This window comes from Oryctolagus cuniculus, chromosome 19 (genome assembly GCF_051225735.1).
Source record: "Oryctolagus cuniculus isolate XC-2025 breed Fujian yellow rabbit chromosome 19, ASM5122573v1, whole genome shotgun sequence".
Taxonomy (NCBI): Eukaryota; Metazoa; Chordata; class Mammalia; order Lagomorpha; family Leporidae; genus Oryctolagus; species Oryctolagus cuniculus.
Window position 1 is genome coordinate 53,157,300 of NC_142885.1, and position 17,917 is coordinate 53,175,216.

The following is a 17,917-nucleotide window of genomic DNA, read 5'->3' on the forward strand; positions in this document are numbered from 1 at the left end:
CTGGTCATTGCAGCCATTTAGGGATGTGAACCAGCAGATGGAAGGTCTCTCTCTCTCTAATTTTGCCTTTCAAATAAATAGCCTTAAAAAAAAACCCACAAAATTCAAACATACCCTCTGCAAATTAGTAGCCTATGTTAATTTTTTTTTTTTTTAATTTTTGATAGGCAGAGTGGACAGCGAGAGAGAGAGAGACAGAAAGGTCTTCCTTTTGCCGTTGGTTCACCCTCCAATGGCCGCTGTGGCTGGTGCGCTGCGGCTGACGCACCGCGCTGATCCGAAGCCAGGAGCCAGGTGCTTTTCCTGGTCTCCCATGTGAGTGCAGGGCCCAAGCACTTGGGCCATCCTCCACTGCACTCCCGGGCCATAGCAGAGAGCTGGCCTGGAAGAGGGGCAACCAGGACAGAATCGGGCGCCCTGACCAGGACTAGAACCTGGTGTGCCGGCGCCACAAGGCGGAGGATTAGCCTATTGAGCCACAGCGCCGGCCGCCTATGTTAAATATGAAAACATGTTTGATATGCACAGTATTTAATCATTTTTTTAAAAATTAGTAGCAAACATATAAAAATGTAAAGATATTACAGAACGATTTCAATTTTCAGTGGCTCACAGACCATCAGAAGAGCCCATGACAGCAGGCCTAGGTTACACAGCTATTACTTCAGTCGTTTACATTATTTGCTTGCCTCCTGTAGGCAGCTGAGTGCTCTGCTCCTGACCTACATCCTTTCTGGATGACTTCCTTTTCACTCTGTCCCGTGACTCAGTTTCTTGCTGTGGAGCCCTCCCAAAATGTGCTAATTGTCCTGTAACCCTATGAAAACTGCTAACAGGAAAATTCAAATAGCTAGTATTTACCTGTGATACAACAGAATATAAACATGAGAAGTATCTTTTCAATGTGCAAAAAGCATAGGACTCTAAACAGGCCTGAGTTGTAGGTAAGACTTCCCCACTAATCAGCCTTGACACCTTGGGACACCCACCCTAAGTTTCACTTTCTCATTTATATAGTGACTGCTAAGGTCCAGGGCAGCCTGAATCCTCCATCAGCACCTCCAAATACAATAACCATCTAGGTTAGATTTACCAAACACTGCTTCCCTATCTGCTGCTTTCAATGTTCAACAACCAGAATAAATTGGTACTAAAAAACTTGAATAAATTAAAAGATTAAGATATTTCTCTGGGAGTAGGCACTGCATAACTCGGGACTTGGGATGCCTATATCCCACGTTAAAGTGCCTGGTTTGAGTCCTGGCTACCCTGTGCTTCTGATCCAGCTTCCTGCTAATGCACATGGGAGGCAACAGATAATGGCCCAAGTGCTTGGCCTCCTGCCACCCATATGGGAGAACCAGATGGAGTTCTGGCTATGACTTCAGCCTGGCCTAGTCCTAGTTGTAGTGAGCATTTGGGGAGTGAACCAGAGGACAGAAGATCTTTTTCTGTGAATTTGCCTTTTAAAGAAATAAACACATAAATCTTTTTTTTTTTTTTTTTAAGATATTTATCTGGCAAAATCCTTCTCACTGAAGATTGGATGCTTGCCCGACAATCACCTCAAACAATTGCTGGGGCTGTTCTGGTCCAGCATTTGCTGAGAACAGCTAAATTTTTTCTCTTCGGATGCCAATATGGGGAGAATTACTAAACAAGTCTCTTCTTCCTCCTCTACAGAAGCAGAGATGCAAGGTGCAGCAGAATGGCCACCTGCCTCCCCAAGGATCTGAGTGATGACTCTGTAAAACTTTGAAACTCGTATGTGATAATGAAATTATTTGAATTGGAAAGACACATCCCCCAGTGGTTGGTATCATATAATGTCAAATCTCTCTTCACAACATTTCCCACCTGTGAACTTGAGATATGCCCCTGCATATGCTACAGGATTTCAACTACAAAAAGTACAATGGAGAAGAAGAGACTGTCTTAGGGTAGGGGTGAGGGAATGCTGGACTTTCTTCTTTCATTTTTCAATGTTTTCCAAGTGTTCTGGGATGACCATGGATTATTTTTGTTTCCTTGTATGCTTGTAAACTAGAACTCTGAGCTCATGAGCTTTCTCTACAGGCATTCAAACGTCCAATCAACCTGAGGGCAAGCCCACAGTAAAAATTCTCTAGAGAGATTTTTAATTTTTCCACCCAGAGCTGGGACCAAGACAGAAATGCTTCTTTTCTCCTATTCTTGTGGCATATTTATTCTACATTAACCATTTCTGGGGGGATAGCCCTTTACATCTATTTGCTTTATCTTCCATCCCTACCTGAGTATCATACCCTACATTACTCCACTGTGAAGAAAGCATCAACTGTGCTATCTTACAACTTAGGGTTAGTTTCCTCTTTGTTTTTGAACTTTGATAATTTTCTTACTTTCTTGTAAACCCAATAATGTATTTTGTATTGTTTTAGACACCATTCCTAGGTGTTTTTTAAAAGCAGAATTTTTAAATTAGTTATGTCAACGTACTGTCAGAGACAGTACCTGTATTACTTTGGTAATAAAACTAAATTGAGTTTCCAGGAGGTTAAAACAAAAATAATCAACACCCAAGGTTACCTGGACAGCCTGAGAAGACGGTGAATGGTGGGACCACAGTCTCAGGTGGTAATACCGTGTTGTCAAGAATTTTGCAGCAGTCTTTCAACACACACCGGCGCCCCTGAAATTAAAATCTTGTTAACAGGAAACAGATCAAGAAATGAGAGTAGAGGCCAGCACTGTGGCACAGCCTTCAGCGCTGGCATCCCATATGGACACCAGTTCAATTCCCGGCTGCTCTACTTCTAGCTCCCTGCTAATGCGCGTGGGAAAGCAGTGGAGGATGGCTCAAGTTCTAGGGGCCTTGCCCACATGGGAGACCCAGAAGAAGCTCCTGCCTCCTGGCCCACCTCCGGCAGCTGCAGCCAACTGAGGAGTGAGCAAGCAGATGGAAGACTTCTCTGTCTCTCCTTCTCTCTCTGTAACTCTGCCTTTCAAATAAAATAAATCTTAAAATAAAACAAAGAAATGAGAGCAAAGCTTGACTAGTATGCTGTATGGAGGGATATTTCATATCTTTTCCATTTTGAATATCATATAGTAGCCTGGTACAGTGACAAGAGACTTGGTTGCAATTTCCTGCTTCAGGTGGTACCTGATGAGCAGAGGGACAAAGATGTGCATGTGTTGTGGGGGACCTTTGAGAGGAGGGTCCTAGGTAAGAGGCAGAACAGTTATCTTAGGCATTACAGATCATGTGAACTGCAGTCTTCCAAGAGCCCTGTTTAATCTCTTTTATTTCACTTACTGGATATCTGTTCTTGTCATCTTTTCCAACATCTGTACCCCTTCCTTCTGCTCACTAAACTTGTATTTCCCTTGTGAATCATCCCTATTCCCAACTCAGTCCACATCTTCGCCCCTTAGCCCTCACATCAAACCCCATCCTAGCTACGCAAGTGGTTAAAGGGAGTCCGGAGCTAGCATATAACTCAATGTCTGATGCATCTCAACTCCAGAGCTTCTGCTGGAATTAATGGAAAAGAAATACTTTCCACTGGGGTTTTCAGAGGACAGGATGGAACCGGAACAGATGGCCGTATTTCCATGAAGGAAGAACATGTGTGAGAATGAAGCTCCCATAGAAAGCAGAAAAGTGATGCAGACTAATTCTCATGACATCAGTTGGACCTCTGAAGTCATTTACGCACGATATTAGGATCTACTTCAGTACCCTTAGTTTACTCTAGTCAATACATTTTGCTTTGCACCTTCCAGTTTAGGGTTTGCTTATTATTTGCTCTTTTTTTGTCCAACTGGAAAAAACCACTTTTTGTCAATTCCAACTGGAAAAGTCCTGACAAATTCATTTGGATATGAAATTATGAGTTCCCACTGGCTAGTGATAGTTATTTGAATGTTTGGGCTTGATTTTATCCATTGGTATCACTTCCTAATCCCGCCATAATCCACAGCATTTTGATGGCAAGAAATAAAGTCTGGGAGACTCACCTGTTTTGTAGGTTAAGAGAAAAGAGGGCCTTGTATAGACAGTTTAAATTTGTGCTTTAGACTACAGAGTGAATAAAGTTTCAGTGTTTAGTAACTATTGTTCACACTGTCCGGATTTTAAGTTCACTTTGTTCTGGGTGGACAATACAATAAAATACCCCTGGCCAAGAATGTGGACATCTTCACAAATACTAGGACAATGCTAACCTGTCCAGACTGCAGATTTCACCAAAGAATACAGAGAGCACTTTGATTTGGCTGTGTTCAGATCTTTCCTCATTATTACATGCCCAAATCATACCTATTTCCAGAAAAGGCAGATCGCTAAATGAATTTTTAAAAATGTTTTACATCTCTGAGGTCTGAATTTAAGTGGCTGGCTCAGCTGTCTCCAGCTGGAAGGCTGATAGCATCGGCAGTGCTGTGTAACATCTGTGGCTCAGAAGCAAGTGGTAAACACAGCTCTCTGTTCCTCCTGGAAAGCTGTCTCCCATGAATGTACCTGCTGGTGGCCATTTCAAAACATGGCAACTGGCTATCTCTCCTAGTGACTCCCCAGCTAATATTAACCCAAAGACTTTCTGTCATGCCTAAGCTCCAACACCTCAGACTGAGAACATGGGCACTGAGTAAAAGGAAACAGCAAAGAATGTGCTGATACATTCCCATGGAGGGATCTGTAGACAAGGGTCCTGGGAAAGGAATCTACCACTAGCCATCACACAGCCTGCAGGTGCCTGCTTTGTCCATTAGCTGGCGCTGCTGCCCACTGGATTCCAGAAGCATCTTGGGTAGACTTATCTACCCAAAATGAAAAATGAAATAAAAAATGAAAAAATGCAGGTACTTTTTAGCATGAATGGATTGGTAATAGCTGAAGAGGTAAATAGCTAACCTAATTTTTTATTCTTTCCTACAGATCTTTTCAAGGAGTCAAGAACTATAGGCAGGCTGTTGGCACTGCAGCCACCAGTGTATCTACGTGCAAATTGGTTAGCATCTAAGCCTTGGTTTCCTCATCTGTGAAACAGGACTAAAACTGAACCTGTGTGGGGAGCAACTCGGACTAGACTAAGTTACTGGAATTAAGACTTATTCTATGCATCTGCTCTCCCACAATATGGTGCTGGGAGAGGAGGGAACAGCTTCTACACAGCTGCCTCCAGTTCAACCAATAAACAGCAGGACCTGCTCCTGATTGGAGGAGAGCAGCGTACTCGGCGTGTGGGTAGCAGAGTTGGGATTGGTGGAAGAGGACTATAAAGGAGGAGAGAGACAACATGCACCGGGGAACATCTATCTGAAGGAACACCTGTGCAGCCCCCGAGAGAGCCGGCCGGCGGTGTGCCGCTCCCCCGCGGAAGTGGGGAAAGTGGCAGGGGGAACCGCCCTTCCACGGAGGTGGAAGGGTCGGTAGCCAACCCGGGAAGAACCAGCAGCAAACCCGGGGAGGGCCGAGCAGACAAAAGAACAGCGCAGGGTCCTGTGTCGTTCCTCCACGAAGACGGGGAGCGACATAATGGTGCCGTGACTCGGATATGAAGCCTAGGCAGGGTTCAGTGTCGTTCCTCCGTGAAGACGGGGAGCGACATAATGGTGCCGTGACTCGGATATGAAGCCTAGGCAGGGTTCAGTGTCGCTCCTCCACGAAGAGGGGGAGCGACAAACCTGCAGTGGTGTTGTCAAGATTAGGGATAATGGACATAAAATGCACAGCACAATAATAGTGCATATTAGTACTCTTACTAAACTTTTCCTTCAGGCATAAGGACAATTTTGATTCATACATACACCATCATATATTCAACCACAAGACAGATATCACAGGAGATGGTCTAGGAAGGAAGGATCTGTGCATGAGGGCAAGTAAATTCTTCCTGAAAGAGTTCTTGCTAGCTCTAAGATTCTAGAATTTTAAAAGATTTTTTGGAGCTCACTTGAGGAGTTACTGAGGCTCACTGAACTACTGCCAAAACTGAATAATAGCATACATCAAAGTCTAAAAGATGGTACAAAAAGAAGACAATAGGAGTAGAATTCTCTAAGCATTGGAAATATAATTTGGATTTAATCATCCAGACACTTGCTCTGGGGATAAAGGAAAGGGTTATGGGACTAGGCCACTATTGTAATGTCTTCGCTTTGCAAAGAAAGTATAAGAAAACCCCAACTGTGGCTTGGAGGGCAAGTCTTTGTTAAATAGTCAAGGAAAGGGGACAGGATGGATTTTACTGTCTTCCCCCTCTCTTCAACATCAGGCTGAACTGAGGCATCTGTCTCTACTACATACTAAGGAATTCCTCTGGAGCAAGAATATCTGATAGAACATTTCTAGTTAGTGGGGCCAGAGCTGTGGCACAGTGGATTAACGCTCTGGCCTGAAGTGCCAGCATCCCATATAGGCGCTGATTGCTCCACTTTTGATCCAACTCTCTGATATGGCCTGGGAAAGCAGTAGAAGATGGCCCAAGTCCTTGGGCCCCTGCACCCACGTAGGAGACCCGGAGGAAGCTCCTGGCTCCTAGCTTCGGATTGGCGCAGCTCTGGCCGTTGCGGCCAACTGGGGAGTGAACCAGAGGATGGAAGACCTCTCTCTCTCCCTGTCTCTGCCTCTCCTTCTATGTGTAACTCTGACTTTCAAATAAATAATAAATAAATCTTTTTTTAAAAAAATTCTAGTAGCAAGTCAGACTGGAAACAGCAATGTGTTTCTCCACTGCACGTTCATCTTTGCTGTGCTCAATAGCTCCTGGAATGTGAACTGCAAGTGTGATATTTTAGGATCTGACTCTTACCCATAGAGAACTGGCTTTGTATTAATGGGGACAGCCATTAAGGAAACATGAAAATGGTCTGGGCTTTTCCTAGAATCTAGTGTGAGGTGCAAATCTAAAGCATAAAAATGTAGCCCCTGTCTTGAATATCCTCACCTCTACATTCTCATGAGTTCCAATGGCTCTTTGTCTATGAAACAGCAAGCAACTCAATCTTGCAAAGGCTTTGCTGGATAAAATAAATGAATGCCTAAGTTCCTGTGGACCAGGGTCATACAGGTGTTGCTGAGCACAGGGTCTGCTTGTATCCTAACTACTTGCAGTTCCCCTAACATCATGTCCCTTGGTGTTTCTGATTCTTACACATGCCAGTGTCTTTCCTGAAATGCCCACTCTCTCCAGGTCTGCTGGGCCAATTTCTTTTTCTTTTTCTTTTTTTTTTTTTTTTTTAAGATTTTATTTATTTATTGACAGGTAGAGTTACAGACAGTGAGAGAGAGAGAGAGAGGTCTTCTTCCATTGGTTCACTCCCCAGATGGCCACAATGGCCCGAGCTGTGCCGATCCAAAGCCAGGATCCAGGTGCTTCTTCCTGGTCTCCCATGCGCGTGCAGGGGCCCAGGCACTTGGGCCATCCTCCACTGCTTTCCCAGGCCACAGCAGAGAGCTGGACTGGAAAAGGGGTAGCTGGGACTAGAACTGGCGCCCATATGGGATGCCGACGCCGCAGGCGGAAGATTAACCTAGTGCACCACAGCACCGGTGCTGGGCCAATTTCAATTCACCCTTCAGATCCCTTGCCCTCATTATATTATAAACTCAATAAGGTAAGGCAACATAGCAAATTATATTGCCTGGAATTAAATCCCAGCTCCACCATTTCTAGCCTTGTCAAATCCCTTATACTAGGGATAATAACCTAAAGTATCTAAGAGCCTTAGATGATTAAATGAAGTATCAAAGGAGAGTTTAACATCATATGGAAGAAGCTCTATAAGGTTAGTCATTGGGGCAGTTTAAGATGCTGGTTAAGGGGCCGGTGCCATGACGTAGCAGGTAAAGCCACTGCCTACAGCACTGGCATCCCTTATGGGTGCCAGTTCAAGTCCCAGCTGCTCCACTTCTGATTCAGCTCCCTGCCAAGGTACCAGGGAAAGCAGTGGAAATGGTCCAACTGCTTGGGACTCTGCACCCATGTGAGAGATTCTGAAGAAGCTCCTGGCTCCTGGCTTCAGAAGAGTCTAGTTCCAGCCATTGTGGCCATTTGGGGAGTGAAACAGTGGATGGAAGATCTTTGTCTCTCTCTCTCTCTCTCTCTCTCTGCCTCTTTCTCTGTAACTGTTTCAAATAAACAAATAAAGCTTAATAATAAAAAAAAAAAAGGACAGTGGTTAAGACACTCATGTCCCACATTAGAAATGTCTGGGTCCAATTCTTGGTTCTGGCTCCCAAATCCAGTTTCCTATGAATGTACACCCTTGGAGGCAGTGGTGAGGGGTGAAGTAATTAGGTTCCTGGCACTCATGTGGGAGATTTACATTTGAGTTTCTGGCTCCCAGCTTTGGCCCTGGCCAAGCTCAGGCCATTGCACGCATCTGTGGAGTGAACCAGTAGATGGGAACACACACACTATTTTTCTTCTCTCTCCTTCTCAAAAACAAATAAAAATTACAAAACAAAAAAAAATATTAGCCATTATTATTAAAGACTAGAAAAGCTTCAAATTCAACAACAGCTAACCTTGGGAAGATGAGAAACTACTCCCTGCTGGGTGACTGCTGTGAGGGACGGAAAGCAGGGGACAGGGGAGGGAGCTTGGCCAGCCAGGTCCCAGTACTCACAATCACACAGTTCTTGCCGACGTGAACGTAGGAACCAATCTGAGCTGCATTGACCACACAATCTTCCTCAATAAAGACATGGTCCCCGATATGTAAAGGAAAGAACGCAACACTAGAGAAGGAAAAGAAGAACAAAGAAAGGTCAACGTGATGCATTTGGGTCAAAGTTTAATGTAAATTTCAACCTCATTATTTTGTCTTAATAGAAAAATTCCATATACTGAAGAAGATAAATGAGACTAATGGCTCAAAATTAGAAATATTAAACCAAAAAGTATACAGAAACAGCAAGGCAAAAGAGACAGATTTTCAAAGCAGAACAGACATCAAATAAAAATTAATGAATGTTCACTCATTTCTGTTTCCTTTGAAATGCTCATAGATCACTTTTTTAAAAAAAGATTTATTTATTTGAAAGGCAGAGTTGGGGGCCAGAGCTGTGGTGCAGTGGGTTAAAGCCCCTGCCTGTAGTGCCAGCATCTCATATGGGCGCCAGTTCTAGTTGCAGCTGCTCCACTTCCAATCCAGCTCTCTGCTATGGCCCAGGTCCTTGGGCCCCTGCACCCCGTGGGAGACCCAGAAGAAGCTCCTGGATACTGGCTTCAGATCAGCCCAGCTCTGCCCATTGCAGCCATCTGGGGAGTGAACCAGTGGAAGGAAGACCTCTCTCTCTGTCTCTCCCTCTCACTATCTGTAACTCTGCCTCTCAAATAAATAAAATCAAAAAACAAAGAAAGGCAGTTACAGACTATGTTAGGAACAGGGGATATCAAGGGGAGCAAGAGAGACACCGTTCTGTCCATGAGGAACTTCTAAACAAGTGAAGAAACCACATTAAATAAATGATTATAGAAGTAATTAGTTACAACTGTAATAAGTACTGCAGAGACACAATATCAAATTAAGAGTATATAATCAGAGATGTCATGTGACCCAGAGGTTTGGGACAAACTTAACCAAAAATGACATTTAAGCCAAGTCATGAAGGATGAGTAGGAATTAGGAGGCTTTCTCCAGATTTCTGACATCATTCCCATTGTCCAGGATTCCTCAAATGTCACTGTCAGTGGTTCTGTGACTGCACTGATCAAGTAGCTTCCCAGTACTTCTGGATGTAATCTCTGGATTGGAACTGATAGTAACTAGATGTTCACTAGCTTTCCCCAGTCTGGTTCTGCTATGTCATTATGTCAGGAATATTTTGTCAGAGACGACACCTGTCCTCCCCGACCTGTAATTTATTTAAATATTCCTTAATCCAGCAGTATTCTGAGTCTGGACCCCTCATGTAGCAATAAATTTCCTGATCTCATCACAGTCTGCTATTGCAGTACTGACAGTTCTTCATCTTTAAATAAAAAAATCCCACCTTCTATGGTATTATCGGTTCTGGTATGATATGCAGGGGGTGAGGGGGAAAGACCTGCATTCGGGGCCAGCACTGTAGTGTAGTGGGTAAAGCCACTGCCTGCAGTGCTGGCAGCCCATATGGGTACCAATTTGAGTCCCGGCTGCTCCACTTCCGATCCAGCTCTCTGCTGTGGCCTGGGAAAGCAGTGGAAGTTGGCCCAGGTCCTTGGGCCCCTACACCCACATGAGAGACCCAGAGGAAGCTCCTGGCTCCTGGCTTTGCATCAGCACAGTTCCAGCCATTGCGGCCAATTGGGGAGTGAACCAGCGGATGGAAGATCTCTCTCTCTCTCTGCCTCTCCATCTTTCTCTGTGTAACTCTGACTTTCAAATAAATAAATAAAATCTTAAAAAAAAAAAAAAAAGATGTGCATTCATCTTGTCATGTTTTGCTATTTATAATTTGATATGTATGTATTTCTCACATGGGCTTTACATATCCCTCCATTCTATTCATTCTTAGTGCTTTTCCTGGTTGATATACAACCCAATAAGGCCAGTACCAGGAGGTGGAGTCACTAACCCTAGCAGAATGTCAGTCACTATGAGGCCACAGACGGGTACCACAATGTTTTCAGGTTTTCCCGAAAAGGCTTCTGAGCTAATGAGTGAATGTTCACGTGAATAATGTAGGATTACTCTGTGATTCAATTCCTGTGTGTAATGGAAAGCCTAGAGCACCACATCGTTATAGGAAATGTGAGATTACTCCTGCAGGGTATACTCCTAGGTATTATACTTATTTTGATCTAGTTGTTCCCTTCCTGTCCCTCCCTAACCTTGTTCCCCTCATATAAGACCATTTCACATTATATAGTAGACATTCCATTATAGTTCCACATTATATAGTAGTTAACTGTTTATGGAATTGTTTCTGCCACTAGATTTTGAGAACTTTGAGATTTTGTGAACCACTAGATTTTGGTAACTTCATCTACCTTTATATGTCCAGCTTATATCCCAGTGGCTGGCATAAGAAAGCATTCAATAAATTCTCACTGACTTATTGAATGAAATGCGGGTTGAATGAAATGCAGGAAGGATCCAGGAATGCAATTTGTCAAAGAGGAGACGGGCCTGGAGAACACCACCACACAGGCATGGCTCAGTTTTCCTGCTGGGACCACATCTTTTCTTGGACAGTCCTTATTCCCAGTGAGGGATCAGTGAGCCTGACTTGCCCCTGTCCTTTGGGTCACAGCTGTTTAGACCAGGGGTGAACATTTAAATAAGCGGAGCCAATCAAATTCTCTTTCCTCAAAATTTGGACACATGACACAGATCTCTGGTTGCAATCTGTTGGAAACCTGAATGGAGAAGTGACATAGATAAGGGGCTGAGAGAGGCAGCAGGGCTCCATGAACAACTGGGATAGGTACAGCCAATCTGCGAGAGAAGAGAAGAAAGCAGAAATGCATAAAGAATAGCAGAGAAAGACAGTATAATCTTGGAGAAAGAGAGAGAGAGAGAGGCAGGCAGATAGAATAGTTATCTTGACTCTGGCTAGTTATCCAATTGCAGGTTCTAGTCCCTTGTGAGGTGGCTCATTTTATTAGTCTTAGGTTCCATCAAATATGCCTGTTGTCTCTTTAATCAGACCTCTTTACTTTTGCCATTTTAAGTGGATTCATTTCTGTGAACCAACCATCAACTAGACTAAGACAACCACGTCAGAGTTGTGTTCATTATGACACACTCACTACACTACAACTCATCACATGGACACCACCACCAGTAGCAGCATCTTGCCTAAGAGTAGAATAAAGTAATTAAATTACATACCCTTTGCTGAATTTCTTGAATGGTGGCCTTATGACACTACGACTTTTCACAACACAGTGGCGTCCAACTCTTACATTTGCCAGGTCCCCTCGGATGATACAGTCATTCATCACAATGGTCTATAAAAACAAAACACATTTTAAAACATAATAGCAAAAAGAGTAGGGAAAAAGACACTGAGAGTTATGTTCTGATCCACTGCAGCAAATGATCTGTAAAAAGGGTTATCTTTAAAAAAAAAAAAGGATGTATGTATTTATTTGAAGGGCAGAGTTACAGAAACAGAGCAAGAGAGAAAGAGAGAGAGATTTTTCCATCCACTGGTCCACTCTCCAAATGGCTACAATGGCAAGGGCTGGGCCAGGCAGAAGCCAGGAGCCTGAAACTCCATTAGGATCTCCCACAAGGGTGGCAGGGGTCCAAGCACTCAAGCCATCTTCTGTTGCTTTCACAGGCCATTAGCAGGGAGTTGGATCGGAATTGGAGCATCTAGGACTTGTATTGGTACTCATATGGGATACCAGTGTTGTATATGGCTATATAACCCACTGCACACAACATCAGCCTCAAAAGGGGTGTCTTGCAAGGTAAAAACAGAACTGTTCCTGTGACACTGACCACTGCTAGACATGTTCCCAGTGTATCACAAGCTTTGGCCTTTATATCCCATGAATACAACTCACTGAATGAACAACTGGAAGTGCCCACAGCAGAGCTAGTTCATGCCTCTCTTTAGATTCATTCATGTCTACCTGCCCTCCGAGTCTCGGCTGCTTGCTCAGTGAGGAGTCCTGGCTGCTACTACCTTTCTCTTACCTCCTGAGGCTACCAGCTATCTCTAACTTTATGCTCCCAGAGATGGATCCACTGAAGTTCTGATTTGTTATCCAACTTCTGGACTCAGACTAAATGCTATACTACAGGTATAAGATCTGGCTCCAGGCCAGAGCTGCAGCTCACTAGGCTAATCCTCTGCCTGCAGCGCCAGTACCCGGGGTTCTAGTCCCGGTTGGGGTGCCTGTTCTGTCCCAGTTGCTCCTCTTCCAGTCCAGCTCTCTGCTCTGGCCCAGGAAGGCAGTGGAGGATGGGCCAAGTCCTTGGGCCCTGCACCTGCATGGGGGACCAGGAGGAAGCACCTGGCTCCTGGCTTCACACTGGTGCAGCGCGCCGGCCGTAGCGGCCATTTGGGAGGTGAACCAATGGAAGGAAGACCTTTCTCTCTGTCTCTCTCTATCTATAACTCTCTCTCTCTCTCTCACTGTCTAACTCTGCCTGTCCAAAAAAAAAAAAAAAAAAAAAAAAAGATCTGATTTCCTCAGAGACTTCCTGAGGTGCTAACACAACCCAGAATCCTGGGTGAGGGGGCCAGTTAATTCCTCATACTTGGTAAAGAGTAGCCATTCTCAAAACGTCTGTTGAATAAATGAAGTAGATTACAAAAAAAAAAAAAAAATTGCACTGAAGTTACAGCTGGAAAAATAAGCAAGGGACCAGATCATAAGAAATTATGCAGATGTTTAGACTTTTTTCCTAAGGCCATAAGAAATCAGTGACAGGGGATTAACATAACTGATTTTCATCTTAGAAATATTACCCTGGAAGCAGATGGAATCTGAATGGAGAATTAAAAGGAATCTGGAGGAAAAGGGGCCCTTAAGAAGACTACAGTGACTCAACATGAAAACAGATAACGGGCCGTCTAAGGCAATAGCTGTGCTGTAACAGGTAAAGCCACTGCGTGTGATGCTGGCATCCCATATGCCACCAGTTAAAGTCCTGGCTGCTCCAGTATGTCTTGCTAATTATATGAAACTCTGCAAAACACAAAGCTAATTTCTAATAGTTTAACATCAGTAGCTAACTGGGGGCAAGGAGGATTGAGGTAAAGAGGTACAAGGGAACTAGGATAATGGAATATTTTACACTTTGATTATGGTAGTAGATGCACACATGTACATATCAGTCAAAAAATTGTCAAACTGCACACTGAAAAATGGGTACATTTTACTGTATGCAAATTAAAAAACAAAAAAGGATAACCCATGTGACTTGGTCACTATTTGGCCAATTATTGGGGATAAGACAATCTAGAGTAGGGTAAGAAAATGTGAAGATTATAAATTAAATTTTGAAATGTTTAGTTTCAGGTATTTGTGGGATGATCAACAGCCAGCTAGAAATAAAGGTCTGGGGACCGGCATTGTGGCACCGTGGGTTTGGCCGCCAACTACAATGCCAGCATCTCATAAGGGCATCAGTTTGATTCTTAGCTGCTCCACTTCCAATCCAGTTCCCTGCTAATGGCCTGGGGAAGCAGCGGAAGATGGTCCAAGTAATTGGGCCCCTGAACCCACACGGGAGACTTGGATGAAGCTCCCGGCTCATGGCTTCAGCCTGGCCCAGCCCTAGCCAGAGCGGCCATTTGGGGAGTGAATCAGCAGATGGAAGATCTCTCTCTCTTTCTTCCTTAATTCTGTAACTCTGCCTTTCAAACAAATTAATTAACTTAAAAAAAAAAAAAAAGAAATAAAGGTCTGGAGCCAGGAAAGTCAGACGAGGGAGACAGATGGGACACCTGATAGGTAGGTGAACCTAGAGAAATCAATAGCCTGAATACCAGGCTCAGAGATGATACTAAAGTGGAGGGGCAGGTAGAGCCTAGCACTTACAGTGCCCATGTCTCAGTGCCAGCAGGTGGGACAGCACGTACAGCTGCTCCCTGCAACAACAGCATCCCATATGGGCGCTGGTTCATGTCCTGGCAGCTTCACTTCTGATCCAGCTCTCTGCTAATGGCCTGGAAAAGAAGTAGGAGATGGCCCAAATGTTTGGGTCTCTGTCTCCCACATGGGAGACCTGGAAGAAGCTCCTGGCTCCTGGCTTTGGTCTTGCCCACCCTGGCTGTTACAGCCATCTAGGGAGTGAACCAGTGGTTGCAAGATCTCTCTCCACCTCTCCCTCTTTCTGTAACTATGCCTTTCAAATAAATAAATCTTTAAAAAAAAAAAAACCTTCTGTGTATCAAAGGACATTATCAAGAAAGTGAAAGATAATTATAGAATGAGCAAAAATATTTGCAAATCATACATCTGATAAGGGTTTAACATACAGAATACATAAAAAACTCCTACAACTCAGCCACAAAAAGACAACCCAATTTTAACATATGCAAAGGACTGAAGATGTACAAATGGCCAGTAAGTACATGGAGATATTTGCAGCATCATCAGTCATTAGAGAAATACAAAGCAAAACCACACTGCGCTAGACTTCACACCCACGAGGAAGGCCATCATCCAGAAAACAGCAAATAACAGGAGCGGCTGAGGATGTGGAGAAGCTGGCACCCTGCACACTGCTGGGGGTGAACAACAGTTGCACTACAGCCATCACGGAAACCGTCTGGCAGGTCCTCAAAGTTAGACGCAGACTCACCCAGCACCATTCCTAGGTGTATACGCAAAAGAACTGAAGACAGGGACTCGATCAGATACTTGTACACTGCTATTCATTGCAGCATTACTCACAGTAGCTGAACCCAAGTGTCCATCAACAGATGAATGGATAAACAAAATGTGGCACTTACACATACATAATGGAATATTATCTGACTATGAAGAAGAATCATGGCTATGAAGGTGGAACAACACAGATGATCCTTGAAAATATCATGCTAAATTAAGTAAGCCAGATAAAAAAGGACAAATATCATGATTCCACTTATATGACATATCTAGAACAGGCACATTCGTAGAGATAGAAAGCAGACTGAGGTTAGCTAAAAATGGGAATAGATGGGAATGGAGAGTATTCCTTAACAGGTATAGGTTTTCTGGGGCCAGTGCTGTGGCATAGTGGGTAAAGCCGCCACCTGCAGTGCTGGCATCCCATATGGGCACTGGCTTGAGTCTCGGCTGCTCCACTTCCAATCCAGGTCTCTGCTGTGGTCTGGGAAGGCAGTAGAAGATGGCCCAAGTCCTTGGGCCCCTGCACCCACGTGGGAGACCTGGAAGAAGCTCCTGCCTCCTGACTTTGGATCGGGGCAGCTCTGGCCATTGCAGCCAATTGGGGAGTGAACCAGAGGATGGAAGACCTTTCTCTCTCCCTATCTCTCTCTCTCTCTCTCTCTCTGCCTCTACTTCTTTCTCTATATAACTCTGACTTTCAAATAAATAAATAAATCTTTAAGTATAGGTTTTCTGTTTGGGGTGTATATAAACATATATCTCACCACAGGAAAACACCTTCCCTACAAAGTCACAGAAAATGTCTCAGAAGTAGCTGATTTTCATAAGTCCTCTATACATCTGCTACTGAAATCAGATGGAAAAAAAGAATTTTCCAATTCTGTGCAGACACAGTATGTCTGAACTGGATTATGGGAGCATTCTTTTTCCCACTAAATCTCACGGTATGATGGCATAAAGGAGACTGCCTCTACGGAAAATATTTGTGCTCTCTTGGCTGTGACTGTTTTCTCTCTGGAAATTAAAAATGTAATATTTAAAGAAAAACTGATTTCAAAACTGAGTGTCCAATATGGCAGGAATAACAATCAACCTCAGAGCTTGTTAAGCCTAAATATATCTTGCGATACTTTCAGTTTTGCCATGCTCTAATATCATTTGCAGGATTATAGTCATCTATTTGCTATTTCAGTTTATTCAAACTATAAGATTCTAAGCCGTTCAGATTCCATTTTGCAAATCTCTCTCATATTTAAATACCTTTCCTAAGTCTCATATTAACTTTGTTGCAGTTAATTTTGAATGATTAATTATTCTTAAACAGATAATTTTACAAGTATTACTTTAGTAATAATTTTATTTAAAATATTTTATTGCCTGTTTGTTACATGTCCAGTAGTTTAAGGCACACTATATAATATTATACAGTATTTTCCATTCTAGGTACTAGTGTATTTTTTTCCAGCATAAAAGGAAAAAGACTTTCAGTTGCTTCCTTTTATTGAATCGCTTTTGCAATGAAATAAATGGAATCTGGATCACAAAAAGAAAATAAAGAGAACTGGGCAATGTACAACATATAAGCATCAAGGCAACATTTTATCTGCCTTGCTAATGCGGTTATTAGTTGAAGGCAATCAAAGGCATTTGGAGCTGGCTTTGTCCTTTACCTTGCCATTAAGAACGATGTTCTGGCTTCCACACAACACTGATTGGCGACTGACTTTGTTCCCAGATGCCTAAAAGGAAAACAACAGAACATTGGGGTGAGCCAAGTGAGTGGGTTTCTAAGTTACAGGTTCCAACAAGAAAACTCATTAGTGGAGAAAAAAGGACTTGAACGGGGGACCAGTCTACAGTGGGATGAATCCAGGATACTGGAAAAGCAAGTGTGGATGAGGAAAACAAGGGACTCGAGGAGTTCGGATATAGTAGGTCCATGGCTTAGTGGCATCAGGCAGGGACGTGGATCCAAGGCCCAGTTCTAAACAAAGGAGGGTAATGACTTCACCAGTGCCAAAGAGTTGTGAGACCACAAAGCAAAATAACAGCAACGTTAACTGTGCACTTGCCCTGATTCCAGCGTTTCAGACCCATATCACGCACTGACTATAAGGAGCACAGTTACAAGAATATGAAATCGTAGTTAAAAAAGTTTATAAGGGCCTGATACTTAAAACTGTAAATAATTATAGGAGGGGTGGGACTCATCCAAATCTTTTAACTCCACGAGAAAATGAGAAATAAACACAAAGCGCCTTAACTGCCCATTCACGGACTGACAAAGCCAGACCATAAGCGAGGGGTCACTAGGTAATCCCCGACCACTGCCAAAGGGCTCGGGGTGGGTGGGGCAGGGGCAGGATGCGGCAGAGGGCCGTCCGTCAAAGGGACCCGGCGTGCAGACATCTGGACATGCGCACCGTCTCAATGTACTCGGACTTGTTGTAGAGCAGCTCGCCCAGCTCCATGGCCGCCAACTCCTCGCCACAGCTCCGAGTCCTGTCAAACCACGTCCAGACGTCAGGGACGCAGGCTACTTCCGGCTGCTCCGCTACTTCCGGTTTGGACTCCACTTCCGCTTTAGGCAGACCCGCGTCTCACAGAGAGCTCGGCTCTCCTCTAGGCGGCCCCGGGCGATT

General features: G+C 43.9%; 1 protein-coding gene across 4 annotated transcripts in view; it reads right to left on the minus strand.

The window, feature by feature from the left end:
• Positions 1 to 17,831, minus strand: part of DCTN5 (dynactin subunit 5) — a 29,477-nt gene extending 11,646 nt beyond the window's left edge. For all 4 annotated transcript variants that reach the window (XM_008257889.5, XM_051847514.3, XM_051847513.3 and 1 more), the window contains exons 1-5: positions 17,699 to 17,831; positions 16,946 to 17,014; positions 11,809 to 11,927; positions 8,617 to 8,728; positions 2,569 to 2,671 (exon numbers count right to left, since the gene is read on the minus strand). In XM_008257889.5, the coding sequence (XP_008256111.1) occupies positions 2,569 to 2,671; positions 8,617 to 8,728; positions 11,809 to 11,927; positions 16,946 to 17,014; positions 17,699 to 17,746 (451 nt within the window). In that variant the 5' untranslated portion in view covers positions 17,747 to 17,831. The remainder of the gene's footprint in view (positions 1 to 2,568; positions 2,672 to 8,616; positions 8,729 to 11,808; positions 11,928 to 16,945; positions 17,015 to 17,698) is intronic.
• Positions 17,832 to 17,917: the final 86 nt, after the last annotated feature.